Source organism: Ailuropoda melanoleuca, chromosome 3, assembly GCF_002007445.2.
Source record: "Ailuropoda melanoleuca isolate Jingjing chromosome 3, ASM200744v2, whole genome shotgun sequence".
Taxonomy (NCBI): Eukaryota; Metazoa; Chordata; class Mammalia; order Carnivora; family Ursidae; genus Ailuropoda; species Ailuropoda melanoleuca.
The window spans coordinates 33,665,192-33,686,144 of record NC_048220.1 but is presented as its reverse complement, the minus strand read 5'-3'; the positions used below and the strand labels follow the sequence as shown (position 1 = coordinate 33,686,144).

General features: G+C 38.6%; 1 protein-coding gene across 6 annotated transcripts in view; it reads right to left on the bottom strand.

Annotated features, from left to right (window-relative positions):
- Nucleotides 1-18,311, bottom strand: part of TCERG1 (transcription elongation regulator 1) — a 62,936-nt gene extending 44,625 nt beyond the window's left edge. For 5 of the 6 annotated variants that reach the window (XR_004624067.1, XM_034656215.1, XM_002924689.4 and 2 more), the window contains exons 1-5: nucleotides 18,155-18,311; nucleotides 11,203-11,428; nucleotides 8,791-8,943; nucleotides 7,484-7,895; nucleotides 2,990-3,232 (exon numbers count right to left, since the gene is read on the bottom strand). Coding sequence is in view for 5 of the 6 variants with exons in the window: in XM_034656215.1 (XP_034512106.1) it covers nucleotides 2,990-3,232; nucleotides 7,484-7,895; nucleotides 8,791-8,943; nucleotides 11,203-11,428; nucleotides 18,155-18,213 (1,093 nt within the window). In the remaining variant the exon portion in view is untranslated. The remainder of the gene's footprint in view (nucleotides 1-2,989; nucleotides 3,233-7,483; nucleotides 7,896-8,790; nucleotides 8,944-11,202; nucleotides 11,429-18,154) is intronic. The other variant, XM_034656217.1, reaches the window with a different exon arrangement.
- Nucleotides 18,312-20,953: the final 2,642 nt, after the last annotated feature.

The window sequence follows — 20,953 nt, the reverse complement described above, 5'->3', positions numbered from 1 at the left end:
CGTCGGCCCTAAAAATTCAATCCTTAGAATACATGAACTTTTTTCTCAAGTTTCTCTAAAACCACCCACCAAAAGATAATTTTAACTATTCAACTTAAACAGAAGAAAAATCAACTCTATTCATATTTAGGCCTAAGTGCCATTATTAAATATCAACTGGGCCAACACAGAATTCCTCTATTTGACAACAACGAGACCATACTAAAAGGTCATACGTGTTTCTTCTCATGATAAAAAGACGAACTTAAGGTTTTCTTTGAGGGTGATTACATACATAAGACTCACAATACTACCACACATCTAAATTTTTAATCTTCTATTTAAAGGGAGTATCTGGGGTGCCTGGGTGCCTCAGTGCTTCAGCCAGTTAAGCATGCGACTCTCAATTTTGGCTCAGGTCATGATCTCTTGGTTGTGAGATCGAGCCCTGTGTTGGGCTCCACACTCAGCAAGAAGTGTGCTTAAGGATTCTCTATCTCCCTCTCCCTCTGCCCTTCCCTCTGATCGAGCTGGCTCTTACTCTCTCTCAAATAAACAAATTTTAAAAATAAAATTTTAAAAATCTAAAGGGTGCATCTGTTCAATTTTCCTGTAACTTTATTCTCAAATTATGTTCTACTAAGAAATCAGAAAACTCCATTTCACATTCTGAATAGTTCTAATGTCAAAGACAAGTTTCTTCAAATTCCAAATAAGATTTTATAGTCTTAGAAATCCTGTAATTCCAATCCAATTTACTATTCCCAATTCCAACTCTAACTCCTGTATTGTACCTATAATTCTTCCAGTCCTTTCCTTCATTTTATTTATTATCTCTTCCTTAATCATCCTTATTAGAGCCATACACTGCTATTACAGATAGGAACTTAAAGCTCCAGGATAAATCACATCCAAATCTTTCCTGTTTACCTTACTGCCAAATTGATAAAAAGAAACAAAAAGAGATCAATCCCACTGTAAATAAAAGATTTGGGGAGGAGAAAAACAAGTCATCTTTTCCCTTTTTTAACCCCTCCCCCCAACAAAAGCACCTTGGAGAACTGAATTAAAAGGGAAAATGAGAAAATGAATTCATAATATCAAAGATACCTTACCACAGAAATAAATACTATTATTATTTTCTATAAAACATTAACTCTCTCTTTAAGGAATCTTGGCATCTTGGACATAATTTTACAGATTATCTAACTCAAGCTCTCTTCCAAATGACCTACAAAATGACATTAGTGACTGTCATTTACCAAATGCCTTTTATTGCTAAACTTCACAGGTACCACCACGCTTGGTTAAATGGTCACTACCATCCATTTTAAAACTTAAAGATGGGTTAAGGGTCAAAGAAGACCGTATCAAAACAGAGCTATAAGTGAAGAGATTTTATTGTGACAAAATTCAATGCTCCATAGAAATGAATTTTGCTACTCTGTACCTTTCACCCACCGGTTCCTATTAAGAACCTTCAAAGCAAAAGTCCTTTTACAAAACCTCTCAAGTACTTTGGTAACATTACTATGCTATGCTTCAATCATCTCTCCACAGAATTCACAACTCCAGCTTCTTCAGATCATTTAGAATCCAGTATATGGTCTGAATACTGTCCTTGACCCCAGAGCAGAGCAAGACTGTGAGAGCTTATGACCAATGTCAACCTAGTCTCCACGTATCACCTGGTTTTCTACCAAAAGTATATCCAGAGGCAATTATCCAGCAGCTTGTCTTAAAATTTAATTTAGAAAAAAGGTAATCCCTAGTATGAGGAAACATTATTGGTTTTCTCTTACTTTTAAATCATTTGAGTTTCTTAAACAGCACATATTGGGCATTTAATTATCTAGCACCACATCAACGATGTGCAAAAGGTTTTCCTCAGGGAAAAAACCCACGAATTCTTAAAATTTTTGGTTTCTTTCTTGCTAAGGTGCAATACCTAAGTGGCTGCTTCTTTTCCAAGCGGTCACAAGGAAAAAGACAATTAGAACAAGAGCAATAATTAAAATATGTACAGATCTAAGAAATAGCTATACTACAACCCTATTCTTACATAAGAACTACTACAATAAAATAGCAATAATAGATAGCAGGAGGAATATGAAACTGGGAGACAAGAAGCCTACATTCTCTCCATCTTTGCTACAAACTAGCCCTATGAACTGAGCTCCCTAAGATACAAAAGCTTCAAACTGTAATACTAGGAGAACAGACCATGGATTAAGGAAGGGTTAAATGTGTTTGCCAACAGCAAATGCATTCAAATTAGGATGCCTGACACTATCACTGTTTAATCGCTACAGGAAAAATTCTACTCCACAATCTCTAACTATGTAAATGTTTAAATGGTGCAGGTTATACTTCACTTCACGTTAAAAGGAAAAGCTTCAGTTTTGCTTTAGATGAATTTCTTACAGTTAAGTGATTCACATTTTCTTCCCAGTATAGCATAGTTATTAAGAGCGTGGTCTTCCCGTCTGGAATACTCAGCTCATATCCCAACACCATCACTTATTAGCTATGTGACCATGGGCAAGTAATTTCACCTGTCTGTGTACCTACCTCATACGATGGTTGCAAAAATTAAACTGAGTTATTACATGTAAGGTGCTTAGAACAGGGCACAATACATAAAATCACTCAATTTGTATTAGCTATTAATGACCTGTAAGTTCTCAACTTCACAGACTCAATCCCTTAAAGATATTGCATTTGAACATAGTTACATGAAAAGATGATCATTTTTAATTCATTGAGGCCATTATCCAAAAATGAGTGTAGCTTCAAATGTGGCTCTAATTTTAAGACATGTAAACAACAACAAAAAAAGGACATTTACCAAAACTGAAGAGAAAATATTGCAGTTAGCCATGAATCTTTCAAAAACATTTCAAACAGGTGAGATTCAAGGCAAATTTCAAATGCAACAGACACATGAGAACAAACTAACTGACAATATGAAAACATAGCTGGAAAGGACTATTAGAATCTATTGGTTTACCTGGAAGTGGAATTGGCATGCCAGGAAGGGGAACACGAAACGGAGGTACCATTACTGGTGGAAAAGCAGGTATTGCTGCTGCCGGCTGAGGTACTGAATGAGGAACAGCAGGAGGTAACGTCTGGGGATGCGGCTGGGGAACAGTTTGCACAGGTGTGGCTGTAGGAGCAGGAGTTGAAACACTAACTGTAGGCGTGGCAACTGAAACAGCAGAACTTGGGGTCTGATCTTGTGTTGTGGGTGCTGATAAAAGATAAAACAAAAATATGTATCACTCCTTCATAAACCATTTCGCTATATTCAATCATCATTCTCTCATTAAGTATTTAAGAGCCCATTCCATGCACTGCGAGAAATTTGTAACAAGATCTCTGTCTTCAAGAAGCTTGAAAATAGTTGCTTAAATGAAATACAAAAAACAACTAAAATACAAAGTGAAATGGGATAAATGTATAGGAGTGTAAATCAAGACGCAAAGACCATTTCTAACTGTGAGAGGGTACAGAAAATTGTATACTGTGATGACAAGCCTTGAAAGATTAGATTTCGACAAGGACAATGACAAAGCAGGAGGAGAAAATAAGCAAGTGGTGGAAAAAGTGAGTAAAAGCAAAGAGGAGATGACAACCAGGAATTATTTAGAAACTACAAGGCAAGCAGTCAACTAGTAAAACACTAGGCATATCAAAAGAACCAATGAGTTATCACTGGAAAGGCAGGCCAGAGGCATAAAGTAGAAGGCTCTGACAGAAGACTAGGGAGTCTGCACTTTACTGGGTAGGGAAAGGGAAGAACTAAGGTAAATGTAGAAAACTGACCTAGGAGAATGCACACCAAAATGTATGAACTCATTACATCTGTGTATGCCTTTCACCTTTTGCTGCGTATCTTTCATTACTAGAGTTTAATGTTTCATAAGAATGCATTCATGTGTTATTTGTGTGACTTTGTGGCAAAAGGGAGGTTTCTGTATGGAAGTGAATTAAGCGGTGTTCATTTGATGAATTAATCTGGCAGATGAATGGGAAGAAAAGGAAGAACAGAGGTGAGAAAATCAATTTCAACCTATCTGGAACTACCCAAGCAAGGAAGAACAGTGAGAAAAAGATATGCAATAACTAATGACTGAGTATGAACAAACGGAGTAAAAAACAAGTTGGGTTTCTCTACAGTTAAAAAAGAAAAAATAGTAATAACTCATGTTTCCAGTGTGAGAGACCAGGAGAATGTGAAATTCGGGATAATTTGATTCTAATACATTATTTTTAAGTACCAAAAATAAAACATTTCATCTCCAGTTACCACATTTAAAATCAAATTGTGACCCAAAAAATAAATAAAATTTGTATTTTATACTTTTTTTTAAAAGTTTCAGTTCTCAAGTATTATAAAACATTTTTGTTATTTATTTATAACACATTTAGTTCCAAAACAAAATTCATTTTGGTAACTCACTGGTAACAAATACTTCATTTTTTCTTGATGTAAAAAAAAATTTCAAACTACCTATACTGGACTAAGAATGAATTTCTCAAATTAAATGAAATAAAACAGTGCATTCCCAATCCTTATGCCAATTTTATTCTACGGGAAAGCACACTATTGAATACAAGCCACCCAATAATCCACCTGACAAAATTTATACCTTTGTTCAGATCCTAATAATGAAAAACTCACTTAGGCTGGGAAGATGTGAGCAATTTCATACTTGTTAATGCGGGACTCACCTTGGCTAAATAGACAGCAGGGCCAAACAAGTATCTTCAGGGGCCCAGGAATGAATTGTTGGTCTAGCATAGACCTAGCCTTAGGGTACAGTATCATATTAATATAATTTTATAACAGTGTGAAAAATACAAATTACATGCAACATTTGCCCAGTCCCATAAATATACCACTTAGCATCTGTAATCTACTATAATGGCTGAAAATATGTCCAGTTATTCTTCCCAACTTCCCTGAGAAGGAGGATTACATCAGCATTTTTCACAAACTTACACAGGATAAAATGAGTTTATGCTCAGCTAGGGCTAAAATATAAATTTCTTAATTTTTATTTCCATTTAACCACAGGGCTATACCTCAGTTCATACAATCAATTTTTTTAAAATGTTATGGTAGTAATAATTAGATATAATTAGAAGTATGATAAAAAGTACTATACTCAGGAAAAGACTAGGAGTTACAAAAGCATCAAATTTCAAGTGGAAAGGAACACCAATGGAGATGGCAAAAAGTTATTCACTCAATCCACTCCTCCTGCTGACGCAGGATTTTCTAAATCTGATTTGTGGCCATGAGTCATGAGAAGAAAGACATAAAGGCAATGAAAGAATTCAATGGGAAACTGGGAGAATGGGAGCTAGAACTTAATGGTCACTAAACTCCTAACACCTTTTGCTAAAATAACTAGTGAAAGACTAGGCCTCAAATATACTCCTAATCCAGCCTCAGATCTTAATTAAAAAAGACAAGTGACTACAACAGATGGAGAAATACTAAGACTGCAGTATGACAACACTCCAGGATGCTGAATCAAGTGAAATAAAAACAGACATCAGGAATACTCAGAAAGAACATCAAAAGTGATGTTTAAGGGCAGTAAAAAGAACATGTTTTTGCTATTCTGTTCTTAGAATAAGGGCCTCCCAAACAGTGAACAGCAGTGCAAAAAATGACAAACCGGAGTTCTGAATAGAATAGTTCACAGCAGCAAGACAGCTATGAGCCTATGGACAGACCACTCTGATACAGAAACAGAATACATAAAGGACAGTTAAAGTATTCTGCTACCAACCTTCTTTAAAACAAAGTACTGCTACTTCTCCTTCCTAAGAAGGAAGGGAACAAAAGTATAAGCAACACAGAGCCTCCACACAGAACTGCAATGCTTTTCTTAATCTCCTTCTGTCATTATCACCACAGGCACCCCGTAAAAACTGGCAGTTTCTTGCCTTACCACACAGGTTTTTAGGAACACTAGCCTATGAGAAGGGAAAGCCCCTCAGCCAGCTAGCAACTGTCAGTTATACTTCCATATCAGAATTCACCTTAGCTAAGCAAGATGTAAAGCATTATTTACATCTTCCTACTAAGTGCATTTTCCCCCAATCTGTCTAAACTATATCAAGTACAGCCATTAAAAAACTGTCTCTGTATTAGGTGTACCTTACTTACTCCTTGTTATCAATCCAATTTGAATCTATTATGATTAAATCTCTCACATATTTCTTACAGGATAAAAGACATTAATAATTCCCAAGTCCCTGAAGCTAAGGGACTTCTTATTCTCATCTATTATCCAGGTAGCAAAATAATCCAACTTCTAATCACCTATACGGTTAACTACATACTTCATAGCAATATCAAAACATATAATCAAATCGATAAAATCATTATTTAAATATTTTGGGGCTCAATCTCAGCCTGAAGATTAAGTAGTACCATATATATAAAAACACAAATAAAAACTTCCCAGGACTAGTAGTGTTAATATTAATGACAATCTTTTCAGCAAATTAACAATTCTTCTCTCCTCATTCCTAAAATCTGTTAATCCCCTCTCATCCTTTTAGGAAAGGTCTAAGCCTGGGGCTTCTGTGACGTTATAATGAAAATTCTCTTACGATTCTGACTGCTTCTATCTCCGCTCCTCACTCATTTGCCTGTATCCCATTCTAGGATCAACCGAACTCTGAACGAGATTACTAAAAAGTGCCTAATAACTTTCCCTAATTTCAGGAACTACGCCCCCCCCACCCAAAAAAGAACACCAGAAAAATGTTCCCAAATACTGCACTTATACTGAACCCCTGGAACCTACCTGCCTCACCCATCTGACTGGTTCTTAAAACTCTTCGTAACCTGGTCTCGCTCTGAATAAACGTGTTAACCAAAACCACACCCCACCTCAGAAGAGTTTAACAATACCATAAACTGTATTTATCCTCATCTCCTGACCTTTGTGTATGCTGTTCCCCATACCTAATTTACTTTGAAACCTACTCAAATCCTACCACACATCCTTCATGATCAATCTCCATACCCACATTGTCCATCCACCCATTTACTCATCTCTCCCTTTTCTTAAATCCTACATCTTTTATTTTCACTGTATAATTAAGCACACTACTCCCTAATTGTCCCACATACATTATTCTTGCCTCAACTGGAAAAACTGAAGTCCTAAAAGGCAGGAACAAAGACTAACATTTATTTTACAAACCCCACAGCACCCAGCATTACCGCTGGCTGAGAGGAAAAGCTACTTCTGTACTTCCCAGTTTAGCTTCATGAACGCCAACAGGACAAATAATTTCTTCTACTAATTTAAATTCCTGTTCTTTTTTTTAAACCCAGAAGTCTTAGTGTCAAAAATGTATTTGAAATAACATCAAGGATAACGCCTGAAACACTAGGATCATTTTGTTATGCAGTCCCTACTTGTCCGTTTCTCTAACCCCTAAATGAAAATACATGCTGGCTGGTACTCACTTGATACTGTCTGCGAAACCGAAGAGGCAGTTGTTGTGGTAGAAGTGGTAGAGGATGGGGTGGATGATGATGTTGAAGTGGACACTGCAGGTGCTGGGCTACTGGTTGTAGGGGTGGAAGCTCCTACTGCTTGTGCTTGTACTTGTGCCTGCACCTGGGCCTGCGCCTGGGCCTGCGCCTGAGCCTGTGCTTGTGCCTGAGCCTGGGCCTGCGCCTGGGCCTGCGCTTGAGCTTGTGCTTGTGCCTGCGCCTGAGCCTGCGCCTGGGCCTGGGCCTGGGCCTGCGCCTGGGCTTGGGCCTGAACCTGAGCCTGGGCTGCAAGCATAGGTGTCAGTTCTGACTGCTGAATAACCTTAACTCCATCTGGTTTGGTCCATGCAGATTCACGTGTCCGAGCATTATAATAATAAACCTGCAGAGGAAGCAAAATCGTTGGTATCCCAGAATCTGTCAACTATCATTAAAGAACACTAATGCAACTATATCCTGTCTTAAAAGGTATTTAAAAAAAAACAAAAAACAAAAAACTTAGAAAAGAGAAGTACATGGAAATTGGCCGTTGGTATACTGATACTAGAGGTAATTTTTCCCTCCTTTCTCCCCTTCCCCTAATTTTCTATAATGAGCGTGCTGTATTTTTAACACAAAAAAGAAAACCAAGATTGTATTTTGTGCATGAAGTTAACTTAGAAGGCCTCAGACTGCTCTCCTTAGAAAGCTTTGCTTACAAAGTTGGTCCATGACTGGCTTGGACACCTGAATTTTAAGAGGGCTCCCAACATTCCCTGAAAACCCTCAACTCCTTGGCTCAGGCAATCTTCCCTGGTAGACAACACTTCACACGTATTCTCATAATTCCACACTGGAGGAATTAAACATGTTCAATGTGATTCCACTGAGGGGACTCTTGGAAGCTTATGCTTGGTTTCCTCCAGTCTTTGCCCCACACACCTTTTTTTCTTTGCTGGTTTTGCTTTGGATCCTTTCGCTGTAATTAGTCGTAGCTGTGAGTACTACTATATGCTGAGTTCTGTGCGTCCTCCTAGCGAACACCAAACCTCATGACACTATTTAAAATACAAGCTTCCAGAATCACAGGTAAACATATGTAAGCACTCCAGGCAACCTTATATCTGTGCAGAAATCCAATCAGTGAGCCTTTCTTGGAGTTCTACCCTATCTGGTGCTTGTCTGAGACTCACTTTCATTGACAAGGATACTTTCACTTATCTCCATTTGCCAGAACTATTAACTTTTACTCTCTTGTCACCAAGGAGATAACAACCTAAATACATTTTATAATTTACCTTCCCATCTGGAGTTTTATTTTCAACCCATATCTCCTCAGTAGGAGGCAGTGCTGGAGTACCAGGAGCAGTCACAGGAGGCATTCCTGGTGGAAACATCATACCCGGAGGAGGCGGCATGGTTCCCATGGGTGGAGGCATAAAAGGTGGTCTCTGTCAATTAACAAAAACAACAATGGTCACTTGTATTTATCTTTTTCCCCCCTTCAAATGACTAAATTCTACCCAAAAGTCAAGTACTGTAAGAGAAACTGGTTTTATAGCCCATTCAAAGACATTCATCTACGTTGTATAAGCCAAGTTTCTCTTTAACAAAAATGACTACTAAAACAGACTAGAAAGGAATACATCAAAATACTAACAGAGTCCTCTCTGTGTTTCGGCATCACTGATGAATCAATCTTGCTTTTCATTTATACTTTAACTGCATTATTTCATACACTGAGCACTGGATTATTTTCAAAAGGAAAAAACTGATTTATGTATCTTGCTGAACACCAAGCACATCAATGCCTCCATACCTCACCTACGACAGGAACCAACCATAAGAGCAACATTATTTTATAAATAACATAGCAATAACTGAAAAAGAAAAACCAGCTGTACCTAATCCTTTATTCTATTCTCTTTTCCTATTAAGAAGTAACTATAAGGTAGGAAAATAAATCATCATTTCCTTTTCTTTCAAGTAATACTAATAATGTAGCTCAAACACACAAACATCAGGAAGTTTAAAAGACACAATTAAATGGTTGTCCATTTCACTTTTAGTGAAAGTAAGAATTTAAATGGCATATATTACAATTTTTAAACAAATTTCCTGGAGCCATTACTGATATAACCCTATCTCTGATAATTCCTTTACTGTCATTCTTTAAAGATTGCTGACAAAGACCCCGAACCAAACAATAAGCGAAACTGCTATATCTTACTTACTAAAGCCAAAATGTGGCCTGACATTTTAAAAACAGATTCTGAACAGGAATTAAAAAGATTTCCTCTAAATCTATAAGTTACATTAAAATTCAATTATCCAAAGCAACTTAATCTGTATAATGGAAGGGACACTATGCTAATAATATGAAAATGCATTTCCTTTTCCTAAAACTGTCCTCTTTGCCATATTCTAAGTTTTTCTGGATTCAGTTTAGTCTTTCCAGCAATAGCACAAAAACCCCTTTCAATGAAATAACTACCCCAAATATGTCTCATGCACCATTAGCTGGAAATCATTTAGATTTAAAGTAAAACCACACACTTACCCATCAAGACCAAGAAAAGTATCAAAACATTAGAAAATATCACATTACAACATCTGATTTATTCCATTAGAGGATCACATTAATCCATTACATTTTATAATAGTCTACAAGTAGATTTAACTCTTAAGGGCACAAATTAGAATAAATCCAAATTAGAATAAATCAGTAGGTCAAAAACCTATTTCTTATTCTAATCTTCAAGGAAATATAAAACCATTTAACACTTTGTTGGGGGTGGGGGTAGAACTATCCATTACTTGGAAGACAACACAATTATTAAGCAAAATATTAAAACTGCGTCTCTTCCACAAACATAACCCTATCTAAACGGAGTTAACTTCACTTAAATACTACATCATTACCCTTTTCTATTTTTAGTTAAGCTCATTCTTGATTATCTAAGCTAATGGAGGGCAGATGACAGCACTATATTCGGTTTCAGAGGTGTGCAGCCTGGATAAACATGAAAACAGATACATACTCAAACAAAAAGAAAACAACCTCAAAAGCAGACATTTGAGAGTTGATACCTTCATGACACCGTTTCAGATAATAATGGAGTCTACATAAACTAGGGAGGAATATTATGCCTCATGTTAAAATACCAGAAAAGTATTTATTTAAAAAAATCCCACAATAATTCTATTTCTAAAATTTTAAGATAACCTTTTTTTCCCTCAGGGAGAGAAAACCCAAGTATTATACTTACGTCTTTGTCGTCACTTTCTAGATTCTATTCTAAGCATCACTTCTGGGGAGAATCGCTCAGAAATATATATACATATATTTATACTTATTGGCAACATGTATCATTGAAAATAAATTTCACCCACTCTATCCATATATTAAAACTTCAAATTTCATATCCCATAAAGACGGATTACTAAATTCTCAAGAGATAAAGGCGTGTTAAGAAATACCTTGCTGAATCCTAGTTTTATATGTATGGTTTTCTATCACCATCTAAATTTCCATTCTGAATTTCTATACTAATTATGTTTTCACTGCTTTTGGATAAACATGCTAACATACGGATGTTCTCTTTAGTTCCCATTTTCCTAAAGAGTAAAATGAAGAACTAGTTTTTAAGCAAAACTCATATATAATCTTGATACTAACACTGACAAACAGCAACCTTTACATTCTTTACCTGGAGGTGCGGAGGGCCCATAGGTGGAGGAATCCCTCCTGGAGGAGGCATTGGCGGCATATTAGGATCAAAAGGAGGACGTCCAAAAGGGGGCCGAGGTGGTGGTGGAGGGCCTCGCATCATACCAAAAGGTGGAGGAGGTCGCATAAGAGGTGGTGGGCCTCGCATCACTGCATTTGGTGGGGGAGCTGGGCCTCGGAACCTCAAGGCCTGCTGTTGAGCCATCCTGTGTGGGAAAGCAATGCATAAATTTTTCCTTCTCAAAATTACAAAATATAGCTATTGACCTCTAATTAAAATCAAATTTAAAAGGCCCTTAAGAGCAAGTGGAGTTGGAAAGTCATCATTTTGCAAACATCATGGTAAAAAGTCCATCGGTAAGAATGGCCAACAGTCACCAAATCCAGGAGGAAATCTGGATGAGGCTGATACTTGGATGGTCTTAAAATGTCTCCCCACATGCTATTTACAGTTGCAGGGTAGCATGAAGAACTACTAACTACACATTAAGGAAACTGGGCACCCTGACCAAGTGATCAAAATTACTATCATCTAAAAAGGATAAATGGACACCATGCGACTAACAGGGTCACAATTATCACCTATTCCAGGCAAGAATGTATAACCTCAATCTAATAATGAGGAAATATTAGACAAACACAAACTGAGAAATGTTCCATTAAAAAGGAAGAAAGGGGCGGCGCCTGGGTGGCACCGTCAGTTAAGCGCCTGGCTTTTGATTTTGACTGAGGTCATGATTTCAGGATCGTGAGATCAAGCCCCACGTCTGGCTCCAAGCTCAACACAGAGTCTGCTTCAGATTCTCTCTCCCTCTCCCTCTGCCCTTCCCACTCGTGCCTGTGCTTTCTCTACAATAAAATAAATAAATCTTAAAAGAAAAAAGGGAGGAAGGGGAGTATATTCTTTACAAATGTCGATGTTATACATAAAAGACAAATAAAGGCTGTGGAAATGTTCTAGATTTTAAAGGAAGCTAGAGATGACAACACAATATTAACTCCAGAATGGACTCTGTACTGAAGAGATGAAATGCTATAAAGGATACTTTGAATTAATGGACAACTCCTGGGATAGGAATAATAAGTACCGTGTCAGTGTAAATTTATGAAGTTGATAACTGTGTTGTAGTTAAGTAAGAGAGTATCTCCATTCTTAGAAAATAGACACTTAAGTATTTAGGGGTAAAGGGCCATGGTATACCTATCTTACCCTCAAACGGTTTGGAGTAACAGAGGGCATGCATGTGTGCAAATAAGAAAGCAGAAGAGATAAAATATTAATACTAGGTATACTACCTTCATTTCTGCAACTTTTTGAAATTACTTTCAAATAAAAAGTTTTTACGGGACAGGTGGGTAGCAGCTTAAGAGATCACAAGTATTCTTTAACTAAAGGAAAAGCATTTCACTACACTGCACCCCATCCCAACTCTCAATCTGTAAATACCGTGGTTTGTTTTCTCCATGGCACTTAAACAGATAGGTAGTATCACCTAAGACGGTATTATCTATCTCCTCTCACAAGTGTTTTTTAAAAAAATTATTAACTCTAGGGGCGCCTGGGTGGCACAGCGGTTAAGCGTCTGCCTTCGGCTCAGGGCGTGATCCCGGCGTTATGGGATCCGAGCCCCACGTCAGGCTCCTCTGCTGTGAGCCTGCTTCTTCCTCTCCCACTCCCCCTGCTTGTGTTCCCTCTCTCGCTGGCTGTCTCTATCTCTGTAGAATAAATAAATAAAATCAAAAAAAAAATTATTAACTCTGATTACTATGCGTAAGGCAGTGCTCTAAGCTCTTTTTAAATCATTTAACCACCATAAACCCTATGAGATAGATGCTACAGTTGACCCTTGAACAACACAGGTTTGAATTGCACAGGTCCACTTATGGGTGAATTTTCTTCAATAAATTCAGTACAATACTTACTTATGTTCTCTTCTTTATGATTTTCTTAACATTTTCTTTTCTTTAGCTTACTTTATTGTAAGAAAACAGTATGCAATACATGTAACATACAAAATGCGTGTTAATCAACTGCTTATGTTATGGGTAAGGCTTCCAGACAAGAGCATAATAGTTTACTTTTGGGGGAGTCAAAAGTTATACTCGAATTTTCAAATTGCATGGGGCTTGGGGGTTAGCATCCCTAATCTCCACATTGTTCAAGAGTCAACTGTATGATCAACCTCATTTTAAAGATGAGGACATTAAGGTACAGGAAAGTTAAGTATCACTTGCCCAAGACCTCACAGCTGGCTCAGTAGTAAAACCAGGATTTGAACACAGGCAATAGACTCTTAAACACTATACCACACTGTCTACGTAAGCCCCTTTAGAGCAGGAATTCTGTCTGCCCCGCTCCCCTGTATATTCCCAGCACACAGGTCCGCACACAGTAGCTCTCAGTATGCACGGAATCAACCAATAAATACCCAGGTGATATTGTACCTAAGCTACCTTACAAGTAGGGTATGTGGAATACTATAAAAATTATTTTTAATATAATTTGCCTTAGTCTTCCCAGTAGCTACTATAACTCTCTCCTTCATATATGAAGTTTACACTTCTATGCTCACAAGAAGATTGTTACATTCTTTAAGTGTATTTGAAAATAATCATTTTTATACTCTCCTCACTAAGATCTTCCAACTTTCCTACATTTTCAACCCTCTGCTTAAGATTATCCTTTGAGGGGCGCCTGGGTGGCACAGCGGTTAAGCACCTGCCTTCGGCTCAGGGCGTGATCCCGGCGTTATGGGATCGAGCCCCACGTACATCAGGCTCCTCTGCTATGAGCCTGCTTCTTCCTTTCCCACTCCCCCTGCTTGTGTTCCCTCTCTCGCTGGCTGTCTCTATCTCTGTCAAATAAATAAATAAAATCTTAAAAAAAATTATCCTTTGAACTTTCTCTGAATTTTCCACATTGTAGTTCAACTGTCACAAAAAATCCCAAGAACCAAGACAACTTCCAAGAGAACACTCGGATTATAAACACATCGAAGAACTACTATACCAAGTGTATTTAACCAAATTTGCAAATGATCCTGCACTCAAGGTTACAAAGTATGAGGTAAAAATGGTGACTACAAAAAATAAGGATTTTATCGGAATGATCAGTCTTCAAATTATATCCCCCCCCCCAAAGAGAGAGACCCACTGTTACTGAAGGAAATCTTAACCTTAAGCAGAAAAGAAGTTAAGCACCAAGGAAAAATATTCTATTTTAGCACTGAGTTAATAATGTACCTTAATCTTCTGATTTCCTTTGAGTCTGCCTCTCCCTTTTTGAAAAATTTCCAGTAATTCTTTAGAATTTCACTCACTAGTTACAGCTTGAAGTTAAGCATTTAGGCTCTAGAATCACAGAAAAGTCAAATCAGGGCTCTACCTCTTGTTTTGAGGCTAGTTACATAATTTCTGAGCCTGAGTATACTCAGATGTAAATTAGCAAGGGAAGAGAAATAACATCTATCTCCTACCTCCCCGTTAAATGAGATAATCCCTTCCAAACATTTAGGATAGTATCTGGGACACACTAAACTACTTTATCGTTACTTTCATTACCCCACAAAACCTAGCACAGTGCTCTACTTGAAAAGGCACTTCACTGTCAATTTGACTAGACAGCTTAGCTATCAAGTCTGCCACTAAAAATACACAGAATTTCCTCCATCAACAGCCTAAAGATGCCATCTTCTGATGTCAGATCTGTATGGCACATGTGCTGAGCTCTCTATACCACTGTTTCATTCCAAGAGCCTTACTAGAAACTGCAAGGAGGAATAAATGAGCTAATCAAGCACTTGGAACAGCACCTAGCACTTAAGTCCTCCATAAGTATTAGTTATTATTACTGTGGCTGTAACATCAGTATAGTAAGATTAATAAGTGTTAAATGGCATTAATATTAGAAAGTTAGCTATACTATAGTGTTAGCTATATTACTGTAATTACTATTATCAAACTTCCTATAACCTGACCCCTCTATAACTTGACCTCTTTATAGACTCCAGTCTTCTTTTTTGGTCAAATACTTCAAAAGTTCATTACCTTGAAGCCTCTGCCTGGCATGCTTTTCCCAAGAAGTTTACATAACTGGCTCCTCATTATTCAACCTCAGTCCAAATGTTACCTCAACCTCTTTTCCTATTCCAAACCTCTCCTAGTTCTGCTCTGGCTCATTACCCAGTTTGAATCTTCAATTATGATAAATGCTATGAAGAAATTTCTCACTTGTTTAGTTTTGTATTATCTCTACCCACTGGTATATAATTTCCCCTTAGTATACTGCTGCAACCCAGTGTTAATAACTGTACAAGCATTACTCTTTTAATAACGATATTATTATGAAATGAAAGCTAGATACTTCTTATATACCAGGCAAGTTATATGGACGGTATTTGTACTAATGCTTTTATTCTCACCACAACCCAATAAAGTTTGGCACCATTTTTACAAAGGAAACTGCGGCACAGAAAAGTAGTTTTTTAAGGCAGCTGGCCAGTGGTAGGATGACTGCATTCTTATACACATTTTACAGTTGAGGAAATTGAGATTGCAAGTACCTTGTCATAAGACATAAAGCATTAAACAAAGGCCTCGGAAAAAGGATCTATACAAATACGACTCTATGAAAGTTTTCTTAATAGTCCTCAGCCATTAAGGGATGGATGGCATTTGGATCTCTGAATAAATTCTGTCTATTGTGGGTTATTTGTATCCCTACCACTTTCAACCCTTTTGGAAAAGAGAAGTCTACTTACATAAATAGAAAAATAATTTTTCTTTTTACAAGAACAAATGTACTTCCCTACAAGTATTCTATCCCGATATGCAATGTCCCCAGTGGTGATGACAAAGCTGCAATTACTTTCAGAAGGGGCAAAAATAGAGAGATGCTACTGATGGGAGTCAAATTAAGTGATAAAACTGTGAGGAGACCTAGACCCTGCCAATTACTCAATGACCCTGCCTAAGACTCTTCACACTTGCAGGCTGATCATTTGATGAGGTTAGTTTAATTTAGATTTTGGATCAATCTTAATTAGCATGGAAGCTCCTTGAGGACAAAGGTTTCTGGTCTGGTTCAAGGCTCTACTGCTAGCAGGTACCTAGGTCAATGACTGTCACAAAGCACACACTAAATACAGGTCCAAAAAGGAAACCATCTCTAAATCTCCTATATTCATTTATTTACCATATTTCCATTGAACACCTCATTTGCCAGGGACTATGACAAACACATCATGATATACATAAAGGATACCAATACAAAAACTAAGCCTCAATTTCTACCATCAAAGAAGCCACATCAACAAGCAATTTCTCTTAAAACCTGAGAAATGCTAAAATATTTTATTTAAATGAAACAGCTTTTACAATACGCTCTGGAAGCAACTTCCAACCTCAGAGGCCAAGGTATAAAATATGTGCAACAGAACACCTATTAAAAACTCTATTCAAATCAGTTTTGCAACAATGTCTAGCTCCTATTAATAAAGTCTAAAAGACTACTCATTGTGAAGCTCTAAAATGCAAAGTAATGTTCCCAATATGACTAGCTAAGTATTCTCTTGAGATCACAATCAGGAATAACTTTCATCACTAATACTGAACCACCCTGACAATGCACTTTGATCACTTGTCACTAATGTGTACATATGGGGTTTAAAGGATTTGGAATTCATCTGTGAAAGAAAACAAGATTTTATTCCTGTCAAATAAGGATTTTTATGTGTGACAATTCAGAATTTAGAAGACACTTTTCCTGAAAACTTGAGTTACAATACCCATTTCTTTATACAATTTCATCTTGAGCTCCAGACAATACTAAAGAGTCCTCATAACCTACACTGCTCTTTTCATTTTCAAATGCTGACAATGGCACAATTCAGAATGAGAGCTAAACATCTGAAATGACATTTTTCCCATGCGGGGGGGCAAAAACGTACCAAACGTACATAAAGCTCGGTACCTCCTGTCCTCAAAAATCACTGACTAAAAAATTTTACTTTATCAAGATTCTTTTACTGTACCAAATCTTAATTACAAATTCCATAGGCACTGAGATACCAGAGGAAGAAAGGTCACTGCACTCTTTAGGGCAATGGCGTAAACAGAAGAATGGAACAGAGATCCAGATTGCAGGTCTGGAGCCTGACTGCCTGGGTTCAAGCCACTTCCTGGAGCCACAATTCCACCAGTGCGACCTTGTCCCACTTCCTCAACCTCTTCGAGGTTCAGTTTCCTCACCTGTACGATGGACAACTAACTTAACTGAAGAGGGGCCTGCAAAATGACAATAGCAACTACTCCAAAGGCACACAGAAGCACGTAACAAACGGCTGTTGCTACTGCTGTTATTCACAAATGCCGCATGAGAAATAGAAGGAGAGAAATGAAGGAAATACACAGGAAGTTCAGAAAAGCAAGCGATGTGGGGATGAAGGAACAGGGCAGACGTGGAGACCCCCGAGGGCCGCGGAGGGCGTGTTGAAGGCTAAGCCAGAAGTGGCGAAGGGTCCCCGGGAATTCAGCGCGGAGTGGAGGGGGTCGATGAGGAAAATCGGGCCCGCGGCGGTGCGAAGCCGAGAGGAAGGCTGAGGGGGGCCGAGGCGGAGGCGGCACGCGGCTGAGGCGGGGCCCCAAGGCGGGAACGCCGGACCCCGCCCGCAGGCCGCAGGCGGCGAGGGGCGCTGAGGACCCGCGAAAACCGCAGGGAGCGCCCGGGCAAGGCGCAGGAGGCCGCGGCCCAGCCCCGGCCCCGCTCTCTCATTCAAGCCACCTTCCCCTTCCCCCTTCGCCAACCCCATGCGGTCCTAGCCCTGAGCCGCCGCGGCTCCTCCGCTCACCACCCACCGCGGATCTCCGCGCCACAGACCTAGCCCCTGGGACTCCACTGTGTTGAAATGTAAAGAGAGGGCATAGCCCCTTACCTGAGCTCCCCCGGGTTGAATCGCTCACCGTCCCCCCCGTCCCCGCCACGCTCCGCCATTACAGAGGGCCGCGTTCATCCACCCGCCGACTGAGCGTCTCCTATTGGTCGGACGGATCGTCAATCCCGTGCGAGCGAGGCGGAGATCTCAGAGATCTATGAGACGACTGGTGAGGCTTTCCGTCAGTCCTCAGGGTGGGGGCGGTATCTGCCTTACTATTGGTGAAAGGGCCCGCCGACTTTGAAAGCGGTATTGAGACAGCCAGTTGATTGGTCACTCGGAGGCTTTATGGGAAATGAGACTTGAGCAACGAGGAACCGCCGGCGCCCTCTCGCGGTAAGCAAAACTAGGTCCTCCTACGTACTCGGGGCTGCGGTAGCCACGTGTCTGCCGGCTTCCAGGAAAGCCAATTGTGGAGCCATGTTGGCCACATATTGGCAGTACTGGCTCAGGCAGAGTCCCTTTCCACGGCGAGAGCCAATCAAAAAATCGACCTGGGTCGCGCCTAAGCCAATCACAGAGTGGCTGTGGAAATAAGCTATTTACCAGCTTTTCAGAATCAAGTCTTAAGCAACCACGCGATTAGAGCCGCGTTATTAATAATAGATTACTAACAACAGAAGTACATCCTAAATTGTATCGCCGGTTGATGAGTGCTATAAGTTGCTGTATTAAGACAAGTTGGAGATGGCAAGCCTCTGCTTATTTTACAGTATATAAAGCATCTGTCCTTCAATTTCGAAATACGCTTGTCTGAAATCAGCACACCCTGATACCGCAAAGGAATTGTTTCCTTCTCTTTTTATTGAAGGGGAAAAAAATAAAAAATAAGCCTCTAGACTCAGGTATCATAGGCATAATGAAGATGAACCAAATCTATCATTAAGGAACTCAAAATATTAAAATAATAATAGGTAATTTTTACTCACACCTAACCACACGTACCAGGTTCGGTCCTTAGTACTTTACATGTATTATTAGCTCTTTGAAGTCTCATAAACACTGAAAGGTGGGTACTATGAATAGCCACCGTTTATAAATGAAACTGAGGTACAGAGAAGTTAAGTAACTTCACAGAACCGGTAAATGGCAGAGCGTGACCTTAAACCCAAGGCAGTGGGGCAGCAAAGCCCCATACTTAGGGACCATATCCAAGAAAACTGAAAACATCCTCCCACACAAAAACTCGTACAGTGTTTATAGCAGCATTATCCATAATAGCCAAAAAGTCAAGTCACCCAAATGTCCAATCAAGGAATGAAAGGGTAAAAAAGTGCTATATCTAATCTATACACAGGAATATTAGTCATTAAAAGGAAGTACTGATACATGCTATGACATAGATGAACCTTGAAAACATTTTGCTAAGTGAAAAAAAAAAACCAGACAGAAAAGGCTACATATTGTATGATTCCATTTATATTAACTGCCTGGAGGAGACAAATCCAATACAGACAGAAAGTAGATTAGGGATTTCCAGGGGGTGAAGGGAGAGACTGCTAATTGGTATGGGATTACTTTTTGGATGATGAATGTGTTCTGGAATTAGATAGTGATGATGGCTGCACAATTTGAAAATATACTAAAATGCATTGAACTGTACACTTTGAAAGGGTGAAGTTTATTCGATGTGAATTATATTGCAATAAATGCCTGTCATATTGAACCCCAGTAAAATATTCAAAATCAATTATGATAAAATGTAATCTGAACACAGTTCTGAGGTGATCAACTGGTGAAACAAAGAATGGTTAAAGTTTCACTAAATACGTGACATTTTAAACAAACTGGAGTCTAAGAGAGGTCAGATCCCTTTTTCAACATAAGCCTGCATCCCCAAATCCTGGCAAACTATTCTGAGAATAATACTGGTGTAGATGGCTGAGGACAAACTAATCCCCACTGTTGGGGAAGAAATAAAACACCTCAAAATAGTTATCTCATAGAAAGCAAATCACTGGCATGTACAAAAAGTGAAAACAAACTATCAGCTTGAATGAATGGAAGAAACTCTTTGCAGTTGTAATGAAAGTTTTATCATTTGAGAGTTGAATTACTTGTCTATATATAGACATTAAGATATTTATATCTTATTAGATTATCTTCTTTTTAGATGTTTAGAGCAGGCATACATACAGATGTGTATGTATCACATGTACATGATTATTCATACATAACCATTTCACTGTTTCATTGCCACAGCTTATTCACATGAACATGAGCTGGAAATTCGGTTATTTGGCACTCCATAGTTACACAAATCATACTGCAAATATCTGATCTGAGCCACATCTACACATTTTATTGAATCAATGCGAAAAAAGAATAATTAAAGGGACTCATTGCATCTTTTAAGAGGCCAAATGTACTTTCCTATAGTCAAAGCTTGATAACTCAGGATACTGAAAATGTGCATAGCTACACAGAACAGAAAAACAAATACCACCCTTGCCCAACTGGCAGCAGTTGAATTACAGACCCTAAAACTTACTATATGAAAGTAAGGTAAAGAGACAGTATTTGTTTAAGACTAATTCATATCATCAGGGCTTTAAGTTTTAGCTGTGAAGTCACTCTTCTTCAGAAGTGACTCTTAAAAAGTGGTTCCAGTGCAGAATCAGGCTTTTCATTTTAATAACTACCATTTTTGAACACCCGTCTTAAACCTATGGTAAGTACCTTGCATACACTATCTTTAATCCCCTCAAGAGCCCTGCAAGGCAGACCTATTGTCACCATTTTACATATAGAGAAACTGAGGCTTACGGAGGTTATGGAACTGGCTCAGAGTGACATTCA